Consider the following 25,756-nt stretch of genomic DNA (forward strand, 5'->3'; position numbering starts at 1 on the left):
TTTAGCCACATTCTAAAGACTATAAAAGCCTCAGCAAGGGTACTAAGCACTAACATATTAGTAACAAGTTAATCTTTATTACACATTAAACACTAAATATAACACAATATGCGTTAATTTTGGGACGGATTTGTGTTTATAGTAAAAATAGATTGAAAATCCAATCTTACAATAACATGTAAAATGCTATGGAATAACAATGTATAAAGCTAATGCATTGACAAAGTGTTGGTCACATCTCAGTGCAGCTTCTCGTTCTTATTCGGTCTTCTTGATTTGAGCTGGTTTCTTGATGTAAGTCTGGATGTAAAAGTTGACGAAGAGTGCCATAATGACCGCAACATTGACGACCCAAATAACATTGTAGACCTGAGGTACGGTGCACCGGTTGTACAACAGGTAAGCCATGAAGCTGATGGCGAACACAAACTGGGTCTACACAAACACAAACGTTAGTGTAAAGACATTGTAGACCTGAGGTACGGTGCACCGGTTGTACAACAGGTAAGCCATGAAGCTGATGGCGAACACAAACTGGGTCTACACAAACACAAACGTTAGTGTAAAGACATTGTAGACCTGAGGTACGGTGCACCGGTTGTACAACAGGTAATCCATGAAGCTGATGGCGAACACAAACTGGGTCTACACAAACACAAACGTTAGTGTAAAGACATTGTAGAACTGAGGTACGGTGCACCGGTTGTACAACAGGTAAACCATGAAGCTGATGGCGAACACAAACTGGGTCTACACAAACACAAACGTTAGTGTAAAGACATTGTAGACCTGAGGTACGGTGCACCGGTTGTACAACAGGTAAGCCATGAAGCTGATGGCGAACACAAACTGGGTCTACACAAACACAAACGTTAGTGTAAAGACATTGTAGACCTGAGGTACGGTGCACCGGTTGTACAACAGGTAATCCATGAAGCTGATGGCGAACACAAACTGGGTCTACACAAACACAAACGTTAGTGTAAAGACATTGTAGATCTGAGGTACGGTGCACCGGTTGTACAACAGGTAAACCATGAAGCTGATGGCGAACACAAACTGGGTCTACACAAACACAAACGTTAGTGTAAAGACATTGTAGACCTGAGGTACGGTGCACCGGTTGTACAACAGGTAAACCATGAAGCTGATGGCGAACACAAACTGGGTCTACACAAACACAAATGTTAGTGTAAAGACGACATGGTAGACCTGAGGTACGGAGCACTGGTTGTACAACAGGTAAGCATGAAGCTGATGGCGAACACAAACTGGGTCTACACAAACACAAACGTTAGTGTAAAGACATTGTAGAACTGAGGTACGGTGCACCGGTTGTACAACAGGTAAACCACGAAGCTGATGGCGAACACAAACTGGGTCTACACAAACACAAACATGAACATTGGAGACTATAGGTTCATAGCAGTTACTGCATGTTCACCATGAACCTAAGAATGCATTGTACAGAATACAAGGTATTAAAATACATCCATTGCCATTGAACAGCTCTTGCATGGACATCATACTTCTGTATAAAATTCATTTTAAATAACTAATTATGGTAGCCTATGAGAAGTACGTGGATGTTAAGATGACATCGTGTTACTTTTACTTAACTCTCATTTGGATTATTACTTTTTCTTAGGATCGATCAAGACTTTTAAAACAGGATTTCCCTGGCCTCCTTTACACATTGGTTACCTGCATACAGTCAAACATTGTTTACAATATAATTATGATACGAAATTGTTAGTAATATGCCTGGGAAAAAATTCTAAATGTGGCATCTATTAGTTTCTTTTGCTAAACGCTGAATACCAGACGATCTGCTTTAGCAACAAACTTGAATCTCACTAAAGATACTTATTAAATGTCAGATTTTTGCAGCTACTATTTCAAAATGGCAAACTTCTCAAAGAGCAAATCCTCAGAAATTTTGTAACACGACATAATATGTTCTACTTTTACTTTCTCCCCCTATACCATAGTATATGGAGAAAGTATTGTTTTCGTCAAAATTTTCGAGTTTGAGTTTTGAGTGGATATATTCGTTTTGGGTCCCCCTGGACCCAAAAAAGTGGTTTTCGAAGTGATGTCTGTGTGTGTGTGTGTGTGTGTGTGTGTGTGTGTGTGTGTGTGTGTGTGTGTGTCTGTGTGTGTGTCTGTGTGTCTGTGTGTCTGGATGTGTACAGAGCTAGAGACTACATCCGTGGTCCCATTTCGATGAAATTTGGTATGTAGGTTCTAATCCATGGTATCTCCAGGCGTTTTTTTTTCATTTTTTTGAAATTTTTATTTTTAATGGGAATTTTCCCATAAAAACCCATAAAAAACCGGAAAAATCGGATTTTCTCAAAAATGGCCCGAACGATTTTGATAAAAATTTAGTATGTTGTAGCCCTTTAAATTCTAAATAAAATGGTCCAAACCCCATATCTGTAAAAAATACGGTTCAAAAGTTATTGTCAAATATGTTATTTTCCCATAAAAACCCCATAAAAACGAAAAATAGGATTTTAGAAAAAATCCTGTTTTGATTTAACATAGTATGTTATAGTCCTTATAGTTTTGATAGTTTTTTTATAATTTTTTTAGAAATTTTTTAATGGGGATTTTCCTATAAAACCCCATAAAATAACGGAAAAATAGGATTTTCCCAAAAATGGCCTGAACGATTTTGATAAACATTTAGTATGTTGTAGTCCTTTATATTCTGAACAAAATGGTACAAATCCCATTTCTTTAAAAATTACGGTTCAAAAGTTAATGTAAGTTATGTCATTTTCCCATAAAACCTCCATAAAATAACAGAAAAATCGGATTTTCCCAAAAATGGCACTAACGATTTAGATAAAAATTTAGCATGTTATATTACTTTAAATTCTGAACAAAATTGTACAAATCCCATTTCTGTATATTTACTCTCACAACTTACACATGATAAAGGTTGTTGACAAACTTATGGGAGAAAGTATGTGTCAGATTGCTGATACCGTTTATTTTAAGACAATGTACAAGGATTATTCAAGCTAATTAGTAATATGACATTAATCAGATGTTTAGTTAATTTGTGGATCAACCAATAATAGCAAAGTTACTTGGTCGTTTATAAAACATTTATTTTACTGAAAATCGAGTTAGTAATGGCTCGGTTTTCATATTCTATTAAGTATATAAACATTAGGTATTTATTTATGTATTACACTCACCAGCTGTAACTTTGTGATATATTTCTTCCACCACAAGTACTTCTGAACTTCAGGTCCTAGTCCAGCCAGGAAGTAATAAGTGTACATGACAACGTGGACGAATGAGTTTAACACACCAAGAATTATTCCTTGCTCAGCTGAAAATATATTTCGTTTGTAAGACATAATATAAACAATCTGAAGAGCTGTATATTTATAACAAGATCGGTGACGATACGTGTTTAAACACTGTCATATTAAGCATGTCCTTAAAAAGTAATAACTATTTAAAAAGGTATTTTTTTTCGATTTCGATTTATTAAAATCAAAAATATAAAATAATTTAATAACACTTAAACATGAAGAGGACCAAGCGTATAAAACCACCAAAGTATACACAAATAATTTTTTAATTTGTTTCCTAGGTCAAGACTAAGCTTATGTGACTGTTGTATTACATTTGGCTATGAAATAAAAAAAGTTCTGTTTGGCTTATTGATTAAATCCATTCTAGTAAAATGAGATGAGTCATAAAACTCACTTGTGTTAAGAGATTTGAAATTTCCATTTAAGCACAAACCCAATTTATTTTATCAACAAACGTATCACGAAATAAGCGTAAATTACTTATCATCTTTGTAGAAGCAAAGTTAATCTTGTAGGATGTCATACCTTGTATATACTTGACACTGAGCCAAGAGAACGCCACCATGCTGGTGTGATGATAGAGATGGAGGAAAGTCACGTGCGAGTCTTTCTTTCGTAGAATCATAAACACCTGCGCAAACCTTATTATTGGACAACAATAAAAACCAGTTGCCGTACAGGTATGTCGGGCTATTAAGTGTTTTAGGTGTTAATTTAGTGTAATTTTTTGAGGCAATGAAACTTTGATGATAACGTTTAGTAAAAGTAAGCTATGATGAATACAAATTATAATATCTCAGAGGCTATGCCAACCACGTAGTTGGGTCATGAATACTAAGGACTGTCTTAGAGGATCTTTTCTGTTGGTTAAAAATGATGCCTAATGCATAGCATATTGTAAAAACATATTTAAAACATAAAACTAATATGTTCTCTTACATTGTGTTAAATACCCAGTGTCATGGCAAATACGTTATAGAAATAGTTTAAATGTAATATTTGTTAGTGTGTAAGATAACCTATGGTGTTTAAAGCAGTATAATGAAATCATAAAACCAGTCAGTGTTGTGATTTAGGAATTTGTGACATTCTGGTAGTTTTACTAGATAATATAGAAATTGCTTAAACTGTTTGCCTTAGTTTTGTTAATTAAAAATGAGAGTGTTATTTAGTATAATGTGCGATAACAACGGAATCGTATATGACGTCACGTGCCATAGAAATCACTATCAATCCAAAGATGTTACTTGAAGTTGTGCCAATCAAGAATAAATACTTTATTGGGCACACTGTTTCTTTAACATTGGAGAAGTTCCAAAACCGTACGTGCCTTAGAGCTTTATATTGACCCAAAGATGTTACTTGAAGCTGTGCTAATCAAGAATAAAGACTGTATAGGGTACACTGTTTCTTAAAAATCGGAGGGGTTTCTAAACGTTACGGGCCTTGCAACTTTATATTGACCCAAAGATGTTACTTGAAGCTGTGCTAATCAAGAATAAAGACTGTATAGGGTACACTGTTTCTTTAAACAACGAAGGAGTTCCAAAACGTTACGCGGCTTTCAACTTTATACTGACCCAAAGATGTTCTTTGAAGTTGTACTAATCATAAGTTATGATTCTTACGGGTACCCTGTTGATTACAATAGAGGGGCTAATTGTCACAAATGTGTTTCTTATTCTTTTAATGACTAAAACTATCTGGTAAATACAAAACTCTACTGACACACTGACATTGACCACTATCCACTGACTAGCCCCATGGCTTGGTTGGCTCCAACAGATTCGTCTATGTATATATTCAGAGTAAACAATAACACGCAGTAGCCAAGAGTAGTAACCCAAGCCAGTATTCTTCCCTTGTTTGGGCGGTTTGGGAAAGTTCACCTTGAATGGCATTACAACAATGTGAGTCAAGAGCAACAGAGCTGTAGGTTGGAATGTTACTTCAATGGTGTCCCAATGTACACGACCGGCAAGCACGAGTAACAATGTTCTTGAAATGAGTTGTAAATGTGCCACTGATGAATACAATGGAAGTCCAAGGTTTATTCTGGAAATGGTTAACCTTGATCGAGTAAGTTGAGCTAATTACCTACAAAGTGTTTGGTTTTTTTGCTTATTTGTTAACACAACTACTTTGGGTAACAATCGTCAACGCATTGATTTTAAGTCACTCAGTCAGTTAAGTCACTCAATTTCATAAGTGTTATTCAATATACACAATGCGAGTGAAAATGTGTTTACAGAATATTTATGCGAAAACGTAAATCGTATTTTTAAACGGAGCTTCACTGTAAACATTCAACTTAGGAAACTAATTAGGTACTCATTTATGAAGTGACCAATTTTAATGACTAAAAAAATACTATACTGAACTTTATAGTATATTCAAAATGTAACATATACAAATTACCTCCACAAAACTATATATTCCTATTTCATTGAATAATATATTTTGCTGATGTTACTGTAAAACAGGTACGCGTACAATTTAATTATGATAAACTGTAATTTTTTATTATTTTCTTAACTTAATCAGGAAAGCCCGCTTTCCCCGAAGGGTTTTAAAAGATTATTAACATCAACTTTTAACGCGTTAAGTAGGGCTGGTACATTCCTAGCAGTTCTTACTCCTCGATGGCGGTAAAAAAAATAATCTTTAATATATAACATTTTTTACTTACAGTATCAATCATATCAACGATCTTAGCGAACAAGTAGCACCAAGATGCGAGATGAAGCTGGAAACAAAGAATATATCCATTACGATACATATTCAGTAGGCCGATAGTCAGCTGTGGAATCTCGTTTACCTTTATAAATGTCTTGAAAAGGAAACTAAGCCTGAAGTCCTGTTTTTTACAACGTTTTAATAAAGAAATGCCTTTGATACAACTATTTGACTGTTTTATTAACAAACGTTTAGATTAATCTTTCAATGCATAAAATTAGATATAAAGCTTGAATTTTAAGCATAAAATCATGTGTTAGATTACATAAGGTAAAACTTAGTTGAATATACGAAATGTATAAATGATCAAAACAGATCCAACTCTATTTAAAGTCTCCTTATTTAATATTTGGGATATGCTTTATATATGTTTAGTCCAATTTAAAAAAAAGGATTGAATATTATCCATTGATGACTGCTTACCTCGGTCCTTAAAGGATTCAACTTTGGGTCCAGCGGATGACATCCATGTTCGATTACATACGAAATGGCAGTACTGTGCGTAAAGAACTGTAAAACATTGTAAAATTGAGTTTTAAAAGTCGCTAACACCGTAACCCACACATGAGATAAATATAATACCATTTTTGGAAATCGTTACTGTCTCTCTTTGCTAAAAATAGCTTCCAATATACTGTAATTTATATTGGTCATTAAGCTTTAAGAAATGTTTTGCAAAGAAAACCAAACATTGTTTCCACGTATTATTCATTGTTACAATATTAAATTTATAGAAACAAATCGTAGCTCTATAAAAAAGTGCATAGCCTGTAACTGCAATAATGTTCTTTGAGTTTTGCAAAAAAGACTTTGCAATACAGTATCTACAAATGATTTATATTGGGTTATACATTTTAAACATGAGACCAGTCAACTTTAAATATTATGTGCTGAATAAACTATGTAGGTTAAAAAATCCAAACGTATTGTTTAACTTAATACCCCTTCGTAAATAAAGACTATTTAGAGTTATTTCCACAAACCTAGGAACTGTTATTGAGGCTACAGCGATAGCGTCTAGTTAACAATCAGAATCCGTCCTAATTACAATGCGTTGCATCAAACTATTTGTCAGCCTTGGGCAGTGTTGTGTAAATCAAACATAGCAGGTGAGAGTGTCTACACAGTGCTGAACGTCGACATCTTGTAATTGAGAGTGAAAGTGTGGACGGAGACAGGTTGTGGCGCGGGCTGTCAGACTCTGCACTCTGCAGACCCGGAAAACGACCAAGTCACCTTGGGACAACCTTCCACTCGACCGGTCCCGTTTTTCGACCAACCCGACAGGTTCCATTGTTTGACTCACAGCCAATTGACTAACCCGATCCATCCATTGTAAACGTCAGCTACTTTATAATAACAGCTATAAACAATGGCAATTTCTGGTAGAGAATATAATTTTGTTTCATTTTGTACTAATAATTGATAGCCCAAATTACATCTGAGTCCAGAATCAAAATAGCAAATTTCAGATTTGAAGGCTAGATTATAACCACTTGGATACACAGGGAACTCAGAGCTCATAACTTTTTAGGTATATTGTATTTATCGGAACCCGATACAAAATCATCTAGCTTTGAATAGTGTAATATCCTTTTACCTAACCCGCCATGTTAAACTTCCCTATCCCAAGCGTGATGTATACAACTTCCTTACTTCTCGAGTGATGTAAAGTTGAAAAAAACTCACTCGGTGATGTAATGAAACCCATTTAAATAACATTGAGTGCTTAACTTAAAAAAATATACCTCTATGGAGCCAACGACGTTCAAAGCTAGAAATCAGCTGTGCGCTTGAATATTATTGTTATGCTTTAAAGTATTTTCCTAACCTAGCTTTTGTTTGTAAAAGAACGTTACTGTTAGACGATGAGTGAAATGGATAATGAAAAATATTGTACGTAAACCCATGTATATTGTCGGGTCAGGTAAAATCGTGTACGTTACACGTTGCGCAAGAGCGTGTTTACATCTCTTAGGTGAATTATGCAACTCGCTTCCGCTCGTTGCACAACATTCACCTGCGTGATGTAAAAACGCTCTTACTACACTTGTAATGTAAATAGCTATAACACTCCTAGAGCTTCTCTCCTGTGTAGTGAAACAGCTTAATAGATGAGTTGAAGTTTTGATTATATCCCACCAAGCAATTACTCATAGTGAAGTTTTAACTAACTTATTTGAGACATAAATATAATGTAGCACTTTGGCCCTCACTTGCCAAGAGAACAGGATATTTATGTATAGTATTTTTGAAGAAATGATACATTGAAAATTATTTACAACATTAGTCGTTTGTTTACGAGTTGTTGTGCACTGAAATCCACAGTAATGAAGAAAAACAAATATACTTGATTTCAATGAATATAAAGCTATAAGTATAAGGTATAAGTTATAAGTAATAAAACTAAATATATGGAAACCGTTGTTCTACCCGGTTTGCAAATTGCCAAGTATTGACTAAAACAGGAGGGAAATAAGCATGTTTGTTCAATGAAGGTGATATGCACATTTTTTACTTAGGTAGATGGTAATTAGTATCTGTTTGGGGAAAATTCTTGAGGTTCCTTCACTGTGTATTTTTTAAATAGAGTGTTCGGGAAGAAATAACCACAATAGCCAGCCAATCAAACCTAGACTAGGAGGATTTCCATTTAGCTTATATGGGATTGTCACTTAAATATATTCTTTAAAATGTCATATTAAGCATTAGGTAAAAAAGCAATAGGTTTAATGAGTACTTAGGGTTGCTGCTGCAGGGAAATTAATAGTGTGTTTTTTATACAATATTAAAAGCCTACTATAAAATTAGATTTTTCCATATTGTATCAAAATATTTGCATAAACAAGTAAACTACAACTCTTTACTTATTCTCTATAACAGCTTGCATGGGGATTTCAAATTTTTTAATTTGTTTTTGTTTGGACAGGTTGTTTAATTTTCTCAATAACTGTTAACACCGCTTTAATATATTTTTGTCTAATCTCTACAAAATTGATATTAACAAAATTGCCAAACTTTGTGTTTTTAGGGTCAAAATGGAAATTCCAACTTTTACCATATAAAAAATCCCCGTTCGAATATTCCGACCATGGTTCACGAAGTCCTCAAATAAACATAGGTTTGAACGTTTGAATTAAATATTTTTTTAAATCTAATAATCTTTATCGAGCCATCGTGCAAACTAATAATAATAATATATAAAAAAATGCAAAACTTGATTGAAGTGTATTTTGTGTTGAAATGTATGTAACGTGATCAATAAAAGGTAGTAATTTTGTTAATTTAACTCTAAAACAACATCCATACAACGATACTAAAATTGAAATGGTGTTATCGCTATCAGATAGTTTTTATATGGTTGGAAAAAGTTACATGAGTCTCACCCATCCAACGAGAGCTCCGTTGTAGATGACCTGGTAGAGGTTATAGACCATCATCGGGTGACGAAGGTCCATAGCCTTACGTTGTCTCATGATACTGGGGCCAAGCCACAGCACAAACCCCAGGTAGGAACTGAGAATTACCAGAACAGGCCATGGTGTGGCCAGCAGCGCCCACGAGTTGAGCATGGACTCTGACCAGACACACAGAATAATCAATCATATTTACAAACAGTGTTCCCACTATGCACTTATTAAAATTTGTTTGATATTATTGATCAGAATTTTCGCCTTTCTTTGGCCGATACAACAGTTTCGTAGACACGATACACATTTTAACGGCATTTTCTACTAAAGATTTACTTATGCCTGGGCATCAACTAGCTGTTAATTAGGTCATAGTAAAGTCTCTTCAGTAAAGAAAGTTTTTGACGTTAAGTTGGTACTTAATTCTTTACAGCAATTAAATAAGATATGGTGTCTTTTTATTTCAATTATTTGCGTTTAGAAGAATAAAAATCGGTCACCTCGTTATACCTACAATTGCATAGTCATTAGGATAGTAAATGTTCTCAGTAAGTACTAATATTTTCTAAAAGCAACAAAAACGATCCAAACGAGCATTAACATATTTCCCATAAATTATAAAAGTTATTAGTATACTAATGTTGAGGTCAGGTAAATTAAATGTATTTCTTTTGGTTTGAGATTGTTTCGAAGACACAATAGCTATTCGGTGTCAATAACCACATAATATATTTAAAATCCAGTTTTTTTATTTCCTACAGATTAAATAAACTCCTGCATAGGATTAGAATTGTTTTTATACTCATCCCATGTATCCAACTTTGATTAGACATTGATCCTACTGTTAGAATACTGTGACAGAGAAATTAGTGTTAAAAGATTCTTTTAAACATGAATAATTTTATCCAGTATTTTTGTGAGATCCTAGTCCTAGGTCTGAAATATTTTTCAGCATAAGTAGAATAAACACTTAAATTTTTTTTATTAAGTTGATAGCGCTAAAAAAACATTAGTTTGAATTGCTTGAAAAAAAACCAGGTAAAACTAAAGTTCAGCCTTAATAACGTGTATCTGTTTGTTGTGCGACATTGTGATACCAAAATAGTTATTGAGTCTTTGAAGGCGTTACATGAAAGTATAATGTATTCGAAGCATCAAACGTATAATATTTATGTAGTTAAGTCTATAGATTTACAATCTAATTACAGAATAAATAAGTTAAATTTTACCTTGCAAATATAAAAATGTTAGTTTGAAGTTGGAGTATGGTTTTAACGCATGTGAATATAGACTATTTTGACTGTGATTTGGGTTGTTTTCAAGGTTAAACAGGTAATTGTCTAAGTAATCCATGAAAACTACGAATATTTTTATCTTTTCTCGACAGCTGACATAGATCGTCACTTTGTTGATCACTCTCCAGATAAATCGAGAGACACATTGTATATAGTAAGATTAAATGTGTCGAATAATGTAGCCTGTAGGTTTATTAGACTCAGATAACTACTATACTGTACATATTGTGGGCTCCAAAAACGACTGTTTTGATTGCTTGCATAGCGACCTTAATTACACGCTTATTGTGAAGATAAATTGCATAGGGCAAAATACATTACATAAGCATGTACGTGTAAGCCATTTCAGTCAACGGATTTGGGGCAGGTCCGTATTTAAACTTAAGGGGTAATCATGTTAAAATCATGTTTCTGCTCCTTTGTAAATTGACTATTTTATCACTTGGGCGTAAAGTGACTCTTTTCGACCCGAGCTCAAGCGTGACGAGTCTGCAAGAATGCAACAATAGCGATAACTGATGAAACCGATCGATTCCTAATATCGAATCATGCGATCTAATACGATAACCTGTGATTACAACTGCTGACTAGGGCCTAAAAAGCATTTTTACTCCTTAGCCTAGTTGGTAAAAGAACTTCTTTAGATTATAAACGGCTGTTGTTGCTGCAGTATGACGAAAAATAATATTAATTAATTTAAACGACTTATATAAGTAAGGAAAACAATGCAAAATGTATTTATGTACTCTTGTTTTTCTAGAAAATGGTTCTGTTAAGACCCCCAATAATATGAATTTCCCTTATACTCCATATGAAAAACTTCGAAGGATGGAATTCCGATTTTGTAACGACTGTGGGGTACTTACCCTCATCCAACGGAATGTCCTGGGTTGCGTTGAGGGTCGCTGATGTTGCGGTCATCGTCCCCATCTAAAATCATAGCTAACTTGTATACACTATGGACTAAACCTTATAGGAATAGCTCGCCGTGTTTACTAATCCATCCTGAGCACTATTAGGAAGCGTTTACTAGGCATTAATGTAGTCATAATTAACATTGAAATAGTAATACATAGCAAAATAACGATTTGTGTATTGCCTTCAAAGGACGAAATAATATACGTGTTTGGGTATCTAGGCCCCAGTATCTTTCTAGCATGCAGCTGTAGCAGTCTTATTATTATAATCAATCTTATATTTCAGTAGCTAAATCTTTGCATTTACATGGGCTTGTTTTGATTTAAACAATACTATTCAAGTTAAGTTATACTAGTGTACCTGTTGCTCGAATTCGAGCAATTGCATTACAGGCAACTCAAAGATTATGGAAATACTCACAATCTACACAACAGTTAGATATAATCAAAATCTTTTGTAAATATCTTATCTTTTTTCAAAAAGCTGATCTTGTTTTTTTTTAGTGTTTTCTACAAATTTTTCCCTCTCATAGCCGCATTAGGTTGTCTATGATAACGATTATAAAAGAAAAAAACATTATTTCTATTTCTTCTACTTGGTTGTGTTCTATGACTTTTTCTATGTTTTCATTGTTTGCAAATTGGTTATTTCAATGATTGCTCAAGAAATGTAGAACAGTGTTCATTCAGTTTTATTTTTAGCCTATATCAAATTGTCCAGGATTTCTCATTCTTTTCCATTCTAATAATTACACCAACCCAAGTTTCGTCTACAGATGCAATATGCCAGAGAATATCACCTATTGGATACAGACATTAATCTCCAAGAAGTGGTAAAAAAGGCAGAAACCAACCCATACAATAGATATAAGTTAACTCCATAAGATATAACTTTAAAAGTTACTGTGATATTAGGATTTTCCACTGATTTGGTAATAGAACATTATATTGCAAAACATGACACGATGCAGAAGAAAATCAATTTTAAAATCAGAAAAATCCATTTCAAATACTGTACTTCATTTTGACAAATTCAATAAATCACAATTTAAATATTAACAGCTGTTGCATTAAAAAGTAGTGTAGAATTATGCATATGGTCGTAATGTAAGCAAATCTGAATAGGCAACTTTAAAGGCTTCTGGGGCAGAGCCCCAAGGGAATTTACCTCTTTCCTCTTTTGATGGCTCATCTACAGACCAAGACCTTTCTTTAGAGACCCCTACCAAGTTTCTACGTCCAGCCGTTCTCTCAAATTAGCTGTGACAAAAACCCCGTTTTCCTCCATAAGAATAACATGGGATGGGAATTTAAAGAACACGGGGGCAGAGCCCCAAGGGAATTCACCATGTTTCTCTTTTGATGGCTCATCTACAGACCAAGACCTTTCTTTAGACACCTCTACCGAGTTTCTACGCCCAGCCATTCTCTCAAAATAGCTGTGACAAAGAAAAACAGTTTCAAATTAATATATAGATTAATGGAAAAACGATTTCCCAACCAAACAACGGTTATCTAGTGTTTGATCGAGTTGTGCTGGAACCTTGGCTTTACCTTAATAGCTGTAGACATGTGGAAGAGGATTCTAATGTATTGCTGAGGTAAATTAAATATTACTCTAACCTGTTATTATGAAATGTCCCAATCCGTTACAGGTAGTGTTTTCCTAGACTTATACCGTGTAAAATATACTTTAGCTAACTTAAACGCAATTAAGTGTTACCTAATTAAGTGTTACCAGTCTAGCTAAGTTTGGGACTGTCGCTTATTTGAAGTTAGTGTCAGTTAAGACGATATTTTTATAAGCATAATATATGTTGATGATTTCTACTATTTCATTTCAATGCTGTTGAGACTTGTGGTTGAACATACACGTATTTTAAAACAAAACAGCTGTACTTTATTTAAAAAACCGGATTTAATCCCATTTTTTCCTATATAGACACCAAAATATTACAGCTATAGTTACAAACGTAGCTGATCAAAATCAAAACTACATTTTTTGTAGGATTTGCACGGAATCATAAGGAATAAAACGATGCAAGTTATAAATTATAATATAAAACAATAGTAGCTTGGGCACAAATTACTTGGGGTACTATATGAAATAAAAGAATTTCGCGAAAAAATACATGTTGCTAGTAATCAACAGATTTGAAGTAAAGATACCATTCAAATAACATAAAGCTTTAACTCTGTTGCTCAAAAAAACTAACTTAAAAACGGTACTTACCGTAAGCCGAGCACACCACTAAGCGTTTGGGAAAAAATCAGTGTGAGCAAATCCGTGAGGCAGGTAGCCAAGGCCGGGGACCTGCTACACCAGACCTGGGCTTGGGCAGACGGCCTCGAGACACGAGGAAACTGACAGTACTGGATTCTTCGGTTTTTGTATACTTAAAAGTCTTTGTACTGGGGGATACAAACTCATACATACCCGTTATGCAAGTTTCAAGATTCGAGACCCTCCAGAATAGTTGTTTCCAACCGTACTAATGTGGAAAGAATAGGCTCATATTATACTGTTAACTAAAACAAACCGTAACACCGTTGTCTTCAGCATGAAAACATCGTCATATATCATATCTACCGATATACCTATCATTTAAAATTTATTATTATGGCAAAAAAATAATTACTTACATTAAAATGAATGAGTGTGCACTAACTACGTGACTAAAATGGCAACTAGATTATACAGTACTGCATACTGCAGAATATTATGACTGATGGTGCTGTATGTACTTAACATTTTAGATTGCTTTGTGCTGGTTAACGTAGTTAGGCTACTAATTAATCCCAAACAATCGAAAGACAAAACTCTTACTTTAATGGGTTTTAGAAGATCACTTAACTGCATTGTGATTTTATTTGTAATTTGAGTACGACTGACGTGAATGAGATATGTTTATAACTTTAACTTAAGAGTAAAACACGAGAAACTGGTAACACCACGAAACATAATTGGGCAATGGGCACGCTAAATCCCAATATCAATCTTGATTATAATGTTTAAAAAAATGTGTAGTTACAAAAGTTAAAGTACTGCCTTTTAAAACATTTTAGGCGATAATTGATGTTACTCTGAATGCAATAGCATTATATGGTTTATAGTTTATAGTTCAACTTTATACAAGATAAGATAGTCTTTAAGACACGAGTAAAAAAAATTAGGTACGAACGTTTGCGAGTGACTTCTACGAGTGTCGTAAAGGCTAATACACGTTTTTGTTTAATTACTAACAATCACTACTCATAAGGTCTAAGAGAGGTTACATTTTCGTTTATAACCTCACATTGCCACTGATTGTGATGCAACGACTCATTGTTCGAACCACTCACTCATTGTATAAACAATTGATTGTACTTGACAGCATTGCAATTTCACTTCTTTTCTCTCAATCCTTGAACCTTATTGGTCCATCTTGTACTGCAAAGTAACAAAAACAATGCTGTTAAGTAAGTAAACAATACTGTTAAGTGAATCCTTTCAATTCCAAGAACTACATTAAAAAGGCTGGTTAAAAAAAGTAAAATAATAACGTAATTAAAAGTGTCATAACGTAATCATAGGTAGTTTATTAATTCAATTACCAAATTAGCACCATGCTGGTAAAGGGGAAATATATTATTTTAATCCTTCAATTATGTGTCATAACAAACTTAAAATATATGCTTTGTGTCATAATATTAGAAGATATTTAACATAAGGAGATAAACGGAGTAAACTGATGTCACCATCTACTTTTTAGCCCCAGAAGTAATTGCCATCAAGTGCAGTGTGTATTCACAACTAGAGCAGTTTGGTCGTCTGTCCTGCCCCGCCGCCGCCGCCGCCGCCGCTCTCTGTATTCAGAACATAACCACAACTGCATTATTCATGCCGCCTAACGCCTCAGATATTCATTCATTGACTGAGGCGAGTTATGATTCAGTCCAAAGCGTGAATCCTGGTTTCACTTTAGAGCCTCTTGAATTACACATTTCTCATTCCAAATGTATTTTTTAATGGTTACTTTTCAAAGTTTTCAACCATCCCAATGAATTAATTAGTGATAGCTACGTATCACGGCATTTTCTAAGCGTTATAATTTTAATAGTTTTATTTTTTTTAGCTCTACAGTTTAAAGGTGCTGTGTAAAACAGAAACCAATTAAAAGGTTCTAGATGATCATATTTATTTTATTTATATTATACAACATTTTTTATTTTACTAATTATATCTAGGGAAACATACTTGATAAATATTACAACTAACAAAACTGTATTTTTATGTAGGTAGTACCCATACTTAGGTGTTTTAAGAGTATTTCTATTATGCGTTAACTTTAGAAGTAGGATTTTCATGAACACTTTTCAAAACTAAATTGGTAATATAATATTACATTTTCTGGTTTATGTACAACTTGACTCGTAAAAGCAGGGTGTTTCAACTAAACAAAGAAGATTATCTTCTAGTCTAATAAGAATATGTGACTGCCATGCAATTTCAAACAATAAATACGAGTATAAATTAAAACTTATAAATACAAAATTTAAAAGACGTACTATACTAATACAGTTCAATAATAAAAATCGTGATTTGACTTTAAATATCAAAGTTACAAAGAAACAACTTTGATAACGAACGCGTATTTTCTTTGATTATGGAACCGTTTAAATTATTTATCTAAAACATAGACTTTTGGCTAAGGCCATTAGTGCACCAAAAATTTAAGGAATCCGTTTAGAAAAGATTTTCTAATTCTTGACACGTATGTACATAAATCAAATTATGACTTGTTAGAACACTAAAAAGATTTTTTTTTAATAATACATGGTGGTTTAAATATTCAATCTTGTTTTTTCCTTATGTACGCGTTGATGTAAAACTTGGAGAAGAGGTACAAGAAGACGAAGCCGTTGAGCATCGTGTAGGTGGTGAAGAACTTTGGCACCTCACAGTCTCGGACCAGCAGACTCAGTAGGAAGGTGACGATGAATATGAACTGCGCCTGCAAACAACAATGAATAACATCAGTGCGATGAAAACTTGTATCCGCTATAGTTCACACCATCATACATGTTTCATAACGTTTATCCAACTTCCCTATAGGGAAGTAATTATTACCGTAGATGACACGGTAAGACTTTTACACGGGACCGATTTACTTTTATTATTTTGATGTCCTCAGAGGCCAAAAACATCATTCGATCAAATCTTTATTTATCAGTATTTATTTATGTTCAGTTTGAAATTATGGGTCACAACCCTACGTTTAAATTTGAAAAAAAAAGAACTTTGTATCCAATATGGCAGATCCAAGATGGCAGCAAAAAATTTATACCCAGTCAATATGAAGTACTGACTACACTACAATGATCTAACATGGTCCGGAGATGATATCTGAAATGTAGAAAAACATAGGGGGGAACTCATTTAATACTGATTTAATACTCCGTGAACACGATAACTTGAGTAATTTTTGTCCGATTTTTATGAAATTTGGTGTAACGGTGTAAGGCAGGATAAACATGACTGAGACCGCGAACCAGCATGATCGGACCATGAGAACGGGGTTTAACGGGTGGTTTTATGGGGTCAAAATTGGTATTTCTCATTTTTGACACTCAAAATAAAAAAATTCCCAATCATCTCTAGACCTTTTTAAAGAGATTTAAAAAACAAATAATTTAGTATATCAAAGGATTTCTGTTCGGTTATTAGTAACGGAGAGGATAAAAAAAAAACAAATTTAAAATTCCCGTGTTATTCTTATGGAGGGCATCTAAAAAGTTGCTATACTTCATAAATCATTTAAAGTTCAAAGTTCTCGAAAGGTTATACATTTAAACATTTGTTTGAGTCTTATCAATTTTGATTTGACCCTAGTAAAACGCGGAATACATTATTTATATAAAATAATTGTTAAGTATTGTATGTATTTTATTTTTAATTTCAAAGTATTTCAAAGAATTAATGATAACAAAATATATATATCTAGCCTTGGAAACAGATCAACATTACCATTCTTAAACAATATTTTATGCCTAATGACAAAATTTTATTCATGATATTTTTATCAAAATTAAATCAATCCCCGTACACTATTTATAGTGATATAGTTTTTTATATAAAAACAATTCATATTATAAAATGTATGTGTAATTTGGATAGTAAAATAATAGTATATTCAAATTTAATAGTAGAGTTCAAAGCTTACAGTAAATGTCGAACCTTAACGAATATCGTTATCATAATGTGTCTAGTAACCGTGATTTCGGCGTGACTATATTGAGTTTTTGGAAATACTACTTAAATCAAAAGACATAGGTTTGTAAAATTCCCTTTAGAGAATTGAAACTTCTGTCAGTCTTTAGTTTGATTTAAAATGTTTTACGGTGTTGGATTTTTCGGCTTTCTTTAGTAGGGGTCTAGTTACTACCCAATATTGACCTTTTGTAAGCATCATAAATATTCCAACGACAGATGATACCTGAGTTCAAAATAGAACCCGTTGGATCAAACTACAACCAGGATCCAAAGGTCATTTGAAAATCATCTAATAAGATAACTGAATACTCTAAAGCGGCCCACACACTAGCGCGCATGTGCCTTGCGTGGCTCGTGGTGAGGTGACTGCGAGCGGCTCTAGGCACATGTGCCTACAAAAAACACAGCACATGTGAGGTTCAGTTTGTAGTTATCGCAATTGGTAACCACACACTAAAGACACATGCGCGCGCACCACCGTCTTTGGCGATTCAAATAGTGGGCTATAACAGCAAATTCAACATATATTATATGTTTTATTGAAATCATTCTAATAAACCCCTTTGTATCGCCCCCATGTAATTTTTACCTACTATTTGTTTTTCATTTTGGATTTTTCTTAACAAGGAAATTTTTTTTAAGTTGCAAGCAAAGTCACTAAAGAATCAAATTTGCCTTCAAAAAATACATTAGACGTGATTATACTTCAATTGATAGGGTGAGTTATTAGTTGTATGTACTGTATTATGGTTTTTGTGTTTACAATAAGCTTATGGGCCTAAAAAAGTGAGAAATAAGGTATTAAAGAATATGAGGGTTGTATTATTTAATATAAGGGTATAAGGGTCGTATTTAGAGTAGCCTATTAGGGTTATAGACTTAGATTTAATTAGTTTAATTAGTTCTAATTAATTGGTTCACATCGATATGAAGCTCTCAAAGAGTTGATTTCAGTCTCCACAAACGTATCGCCACTGTCAGGAAACACCCCCTTGCATTTTGTTATTAATAACTCCTTAATTTCTTTTCTCATGTATTTGTTTGAAAAGTTTACACTTTTCACGTCCCAATAACACGTTTGTGATCTATAAAGCTCTATAAACTCAGACCAAAACTTTCTTATGTCATTACAGGACATCTTAACCGCACAACAAAGAAGTTCATAACCTAAAAACAAGGACAAATAAAATACAACACGTGGGGCAAGTGTTAATGCCGTTAACTCAACGGCAGTTAATGTTACACTGTGCCACGCAGGCGCAGACCTTGTATTTCCCGATTTACAGTATATGCAGCTATGGTTAGTACTGCTAGCTTGCGAACATATGCCTCGGTTTCCCACAGACTGGCGCGCATCATATCTCGCGCACTTGTGACGATGCTCGAAGGTCCGGCGGCAGGCACCAGGCACCTCGCATGCGCGTCGCGAGCATGGGCACATTAGAGCTCACCCTGAGGCAGATGGCACGAGGCATTCGCAGCGAGCAGCCTCGCACTGTGGATACCCGGCTTTACCCACACATTGAGGCGCATGTGCGTAGAGCTGTTCGCGCGTCACATGTGCGCGCACAAGCGTGTGTGGGCCGCTTAACTTAATGGCACTAAGTGTTACATGTAAGCTAAATTAAATTACATCAACGTCAACTAAGAACAGACCAATTTAACACGAAGACGATGGTTGTTGAAGTGTCTGTTATAATATTATTTAGACTTCAAAAGTCGACCTGGCCTGACCTTGGTACAATCCCGGTACAAATGCCACTACACTCCCACGTTTTATTTGGGTCTTAAGCTATTTCTAGATGCGCAAAGCCGATTAGAGGACAATACCATAGAATCCCAATGACTCAGATTACTTTCCCTCACATCGCAACCATCTCAATATAGACTTTGACTCTATAATAAACATGTATTTCGAGTATGTTTGCACTATTATTTATACTCTAAAAATCCCATGAGGAAGTGTTTAAACATATACATTGCATTGCCCATGTTCATAAAATTGCAGTTCTAATTATAATTCGAAATTGACTGTTAGATTTTCGGATAGTTTAGTGTAACATTTTTTTAAACTTATATTTTACCCAATACACATCCAATAAAGTAATAATAAACAAATGTTACGAACATATTATACATTTTTTGTCTTGTTAGTACCAAACATAAATCAACGATTATTTATGTAGCACTTTTTCCAGGGAATATCGAACACTGTTATGATAATAAATTAAAGACAATTTAAATTTATACGAATCAATAGTTCACCAACAACAGAGTTAAACTAAACTAGAACAGGAAAAAGGGAAACGTTAGCGATTTAACGTCAGCTGATAAAGTCTGAATGAAGGGAACAGTATCAACACTCAGTATCAACAGGTGGAATGTTATTGCTAGTTAGTTGACATGTCTGTTGACGTATTCAACAAAAACATCCTAATGTGACTTCGAATCGGTTCGGTGTTCCGGCTTATATCAGCCAGGTGGCAATAATACCTCTGCAAACCAATTATAACTGTAAACAACGTTAAACCTTTCAGAACTAAGAATACAACCACTTAACCATCACTGTTGAGTGTACAGTCTCTATGAATACCTGGCGCGCCCATTACTATCCTTAAATCCTTAAGAATACTCGTATGTATACTAATGCAAACAGATATTCCACGAATTAATTGTTTTCTATTAAAATACTATTATTAGTCATCATGCACATTTAACAAAAGTTTTTTACATACATAACTATTCTTTAGTAGTTATTTCTTTCAAAATTTAACATTTTCTCAGGAGTATATACACGCATTTTTAAATCATAATTTACATCGCATAGTCTAGATGCTGTGGTAAATCGTAGTAACGAAGTAAACCATTAGAAAATAAGTACTCTGCCGGTAACAAAAAAAAAAAAACTAAAATTACCGGTAATTTCTTTTACTTGCCAACATTCAGTCTTCGAAATGTTAAAGTCCGTTTTAAATATTTGTACAAACACTTATTAACATACCAGCTGTAACCTAGTGATGTATGGCTTCCACCAGAGATACCGCTGTACAGACGGTCCCAGAGCTGCTAGGAAGTAGTAGCTGTACATACACACGTGTACAAACGAGTTGACTAGACCTACAGCTACCACCTGCTCTCCTATAACATATCAGTAACATATTGTATTAATACGTTGACTAGCTTCTAAGTTACCAAGTGTTACTTAGCTACTATGGCGCTATTCCAAGTCCTCTAAATGAATATTATTTCGAAATAGAAAATACGGTACACGAAAAAGATACCAGGTTAATAACAGGTACCAGGTCTATTAATGTGTTCATTCAGTTATTAGTAACGATTGTTCTCGCAATTGCAGTTCCCTGATGAGTTTCCTAAAATCCATAATGGACGGGTCTCCTACGACACCGGACAGGTCTGAAACTTAATAGCTTCGTAATGATCACGCAAGACAAGAAAAGACATAACCAATTAAAGTTCAATGAACTTCGAAAGACTGTACAATAATGTTAATATTAATCTTATACTACTCACCTCTCACGTATTTCAAGAATATCCACGTGGATACTACCATGATCGTGTGGTGGTAGACATGGAGAAATGTCACATGAGACTGCTTCTTTCTGACGACGAAGAAGACCTGAAAAAATTAGTCTTAACTCAGAAAGTTTGCTCGAAGCCAACACATGTTTTTTCTACCACTGAAATATTGAAGTAATCTAAAAACGAAAGTAACGATATTAACCAATACTTACTGTGTCAAGTAAATCCGTCAGTTTTGAAACAAGGTAGTACCATGAGTTCGCGTAGAACTGAAAAAAAACAATATTTAAGTGAAATTATATTTTATAAGTGGCCAATGTAATTTACACCTCTTTTAGTCCTATCCAATTAAATAACATCACATTTCATTGGTTCATTTCCCTCACTAATACAATGTCACACTAATCTAAATTACTAGTCAATCAACAATATAACATCTTGGGCCCCTTTACGTGCTTATATAGCAGAATTTGGTTGGAAATGACATTCGGAAATAACAACATTAAATACAAGCAGGAAATAATTTGCTGTTGTTCGCCAAGAGGAAATACAATACCACCAAGTTAAATCTTCAAAATTATGATTCATAAACAAATTATAAGATTAAAAACAGAAATTATAACATAGCCAAGGTATGTTTCACATAATGGTAACTGAGGGACCTCAATTAAGTTTGTATTATTTTCTTAAAATTTTTTTATGTTAGAGCAGGCAGGTTAGCACTTAAGAATACACTGACGAAGCCACACTAAGCATCAAAAACAATTAAATACTTTTCAGACTGCTCCATCCCCTAACTAGTTTAGCCTAGATTTAAATTGCAGAAACTCTACCGACAATTAATTATCGTCACGATCAACCCGATTTTTTTATTGTGAGACGAGCACTGTAACTTCTAAGTTAAGTGAGCAAGGCTGAATATGATTAAATCATGTATTACTACAAAAACCAATGCAAATTAATGATAAATAGGGCGATAGATTGCTATTATAACCCTCAAAATTATTTATATGGATGAGTAAATTACTTATCCTGCAGTTTAGCGCTATTCGCCTCCCCTTGTACGGTCGTGAGATAGATGGCAGTTTAACCTCACACATGTCACTGTCACTCACATAGGTAATTAATGTCTGCTGCTGTATTAAGTCTTGTCACAACGATTTGTGGTAAACGTATTTAGCGTGTTTAACGGTAATTAAGACACTCGTGTCTCGTGTTACACTAAACTAGAGATTTCACTGACGAGAATCGCGTATTATCTTGTTAGAGAGGATTTAGGTGTATGATTAATTATTGTAATATCTGTACAATTTGTAAACAAACTTTGTCATAGACGTCAGTAGTTAATTGTAGCTATGTAGTTGTATTTTCTTTGTGATTAATTTCAATTCTTAATCTTGTGACGTTAGTTGAAGATCTACACTTCCCATTAATCAAGACGTTTGATGCGTGCAAAGTAATATGATGAGTTTGATGATGAGTCAAACGGGCAAGACATGGTGTCCGCAGCGATTTAAGATAGTGCTGATAATCACTGGCCTCAAACCAGCAAAATATACAATATCAGCCAAAACTAGAAACAAAAATAATATCGTAAATGTCAGAGTTAGTTGTTTTTAGGTATATTAACTACCATTTATTTCCTGGTATCCTACCATCACAACGCACTTTTCAACTCAGTGTATTCGATACAACAATGATCGTGGTCAGATTAGTGCTATAATCTGACGGAAGCAATGTTATTTTAAGTGGATTTGAACTGTATACCTCATGCTTTAGCGGGTTGATGTCTTGAGGTATCGGATGGCACGTGTGGTTCAACACATACCAGATGGCGCCTTCCACGAGAAAGAACTGAAACAGACATGTATAGTTACCTTAAAAAATACAACCTTATTGGACAAATATGAGTAGTTAAGCTAAAATTGGTTTTATAAATGTATATATAATTAAATAGTTTAGTAACTGTTAGAATAAAAGCAACGTGTTAAAATTTCCCAAAATATTATCAGTTTGCACTCATTGAAAATAATTCACTTTGATTTAAAAATATATATAACACAAGCTAATGACACGATTGACCTGTTATCTTATATTTCAGAATGTGCTTTCAGCGTCTCATACTCATGTTTTAGCTTCATGGCTTAAAATAAACTCACCTTAACAAATATCCTCAAATTGTATAGTACTTGAAATAAGTTGTAACCCATCATTATGTTTCTGATCTCAAACGGCTTCTGTGTGCTCATGTAGTCGGGGCCCAGTTTGAGCACAAAGTACAGGTATGCGACGAGCAGCGCTACAATGGGATACGGACTGCTCATGAACACCCATTGATCTATCTCGTGAACTGAAACATAACAAAAATATCAACCTAATTTAAAAGAAAAAAGAAAACAGCAAAACTACCTTAACTCAGGGGTTAAAATATGTTGATTAACTCAAGGTACTACGTTTAAGAGTTAATAACTTATAAAATACATATTTTTAAAACATGTTTTTAGTAACTAAAGTATTTAAGGGTATTTAGAGAGCTGAATATTTTATTTAAATACATGTTTTTCGCATTGCATAAACGTTTGCCACAGTTGATTTTAAATAAATATACTCATTTACTATTTTATATCGTAAGCCACCGCCAACAAACGCTGATTTCAAATGTATCACTGAATCCAAATTATTATTACAGAAATTCGGTTAGCTTACCATTGCCTCTTAAGCTGCTCTCAGTTGTTTCGTTGAAGAGATGAGGATAGATCCGGCAGAAGTCATACGTACAGTTGGCCATTTTCTGCAATCAAACATTTTATGTATTACTTTCAAGGACCTCATAGATACCTTATTTTGCAACCAGACTAGTATCCTACCAATTAAATAAATATTAAATCACCATTAATTATTTCAGATACTTGCTGTTTTAATCGTTGGCTGATTGTTTTAATGTATGTTAATATTTTTACTTACACTTTACTTTGATTTCAACCCATGTACTTAAATAGAGAAATTTACGTTAAAAAATTCAAGGGTTCTCGTAAAATGATTACTAGGTTATCAATGAATTTAAATATTTGATTTTAATTGATTGATTGAATCATTGTCTTTCGAATATACTATATTATTATAAGTCAGTAAAATTCATAACGATCATTTTTTTATTTAGCTAGCTTAATTTTCTTTAAATTGTAATGAATAGCCTTAATTAGCCTATGGCAATACAGTGATTACAGTTGGTTTCTGAGACAGATCTTTTGCCTAACCTGCTGGACCACATGTGGTGTCAAAATCACTTGCTTGTAAACTTGATTTAACATCACCCTGGTTATTAAAACACTTAGAAAACTGTGTACGACTTTGATTATTGCAGAATGTATTTTAGAAAATGTATTACTGTAATCGTTTTGTCTTAGGCATGTTACCTTTATGTCTATACTGATTACAGAAAATAGCGAAACTATATCATCAATAAAGGTTTATGAATTATCTCCGATTGCGATTCAAATGTACATTATTAAAACTTTTGAAAAAGGTTGTTTTTTTACCTAAGGTAAAAAACATTGACCCATATTATGGCTCAGATAAAACTAAAACTGAAATAAATAACAGACTTACTGAAAGAGACGTAAAGGAGCTAGCAGGAACCTGTGATAGAGCCTGGGTACAACTGACTATTGATAAGATCAAACATGACCTGGTCTAAGTGTTGGCAAATATCCTCTCGCATACCATTGACTGAATGACTGATATGGTAATACACTCAAGATCTCACACCTTTACATTGGCCGGGCCTTTCTCTTTATATTGATATGTTAAATCAAATAAACTGGATCCTTCAGGGTTTTAACGTTTAATATGAATTATATTTTGCAATTTTTAGTGTTAAGACTTTATATGCACGGATCTATAACCGGTATAACTAAAACTTTTAATTAAACAAACTTGCAAATTAAGATCGTTCCTTGTGAAAGAAAGGAGCCGCGAAAGCTCCTTTGAGTTAACCCTGCAGAACTTGGATAAGGTATCAGCAAAGGGAGCCAAGCAGGATTCAAAGAGACCCGCATCCCTAGGCTGATAACGGCCCGCATCAGACCGCAGCTGATAACAAAAGACCCAGTAAATTCTGCTTCGTATCAGCCAAACTTCCCAAACACTTCGTTAGAAAAATGTAATCTACTAACAAAGTGATGAACAGTAAACTTGTTCTATGTCTACGAGATGCCATTACGAAGCAAATAGTGCTAATGTTGTAGTTTAAAATAGCTTTAGATAT

The 25,756-nt window shown here is 34.0% G+C and overlaps 2 protein-coding genes across 2 annotated transcripts; both read right to left on the reverse strand.

Moving 5' to 3' along the window:
• Positions 1-258: 258 nt before the first annotated feature.
• Positions 259-14,034, reverse strand: LOC129003532 (elongation of very long chain fatty acids protein 4-like). The gene is made up of 9 exons (XM_054431828.1): positions 13,930-14,034; positions 11,646-11,709; positions 9,461-9,651; positions 6,498-6,584; positions 6,028-6,084; positions 3,864-3,969; positions 3,213-3,349; positions 790-855; positions 259-435 (listed from the first exon to the last, which is right to left on the reverse strand). Exons 2-9 carry the CDS (start codon positions 11,707-11,709, stop codon positions 259-261), a joined length of 885 nt encoding a protein of 294 aa, XP_054287803.1. The 5' UTR covers positions 13,930-14,034.
• Positions 14,035-15,927: 1,893 nt separating this feature from the next.
• Positions 15,928-25,159, reverse strand: LOC129002585 (elongation of very long chain fatty acids protein AAEL008004-like). The gene is made up of 8 exons (XM_054430505.1): positions 25,099-25,159; positions 24,196-24,280; positions 23,649-23,839; positions 23,257-23,343; positions 21,702-21,758; positions 21,481-21,586; positions 20,951-21,087; positions 15,928-16,690 (listed from the first exon to the last, which is right to left on the reverse strand). Exons 2-8 carry the CDS (start codon positions 24,275-24,277, stop codon positions 16,529-16,531), a joined length of 822 nt encoding a protein of 273 aa, XP_054286480.1. The 5' UTR covers positions 24,278-24,280; positions 25,099-25,159; the 3' UTR covers positions 15,928-16,528.
• Between the last annotated feature and the right edge of the window lie 597 nt (positions 25,160-25,756).

The sequence above is a fragment of the Macrosteles quadrilineatus genome, unplaced genomic scaffold (genome assembly GCF_028750875.1).
Source record: "Macrosteles quadrilineatus isolate MER2022 unplaced genomic scaffold, UCM_ALF_1.0 Scaffold_9__3_contigs__length_116548681, whole genome shotgun sequence".
Taxonomy (NCBI): Eukaryota; Metazoa; Arthropoda; class Insecta; order Hemiptera; family Cicadellidae; genus Macrosteles; species Macrosteles quadrilineatus.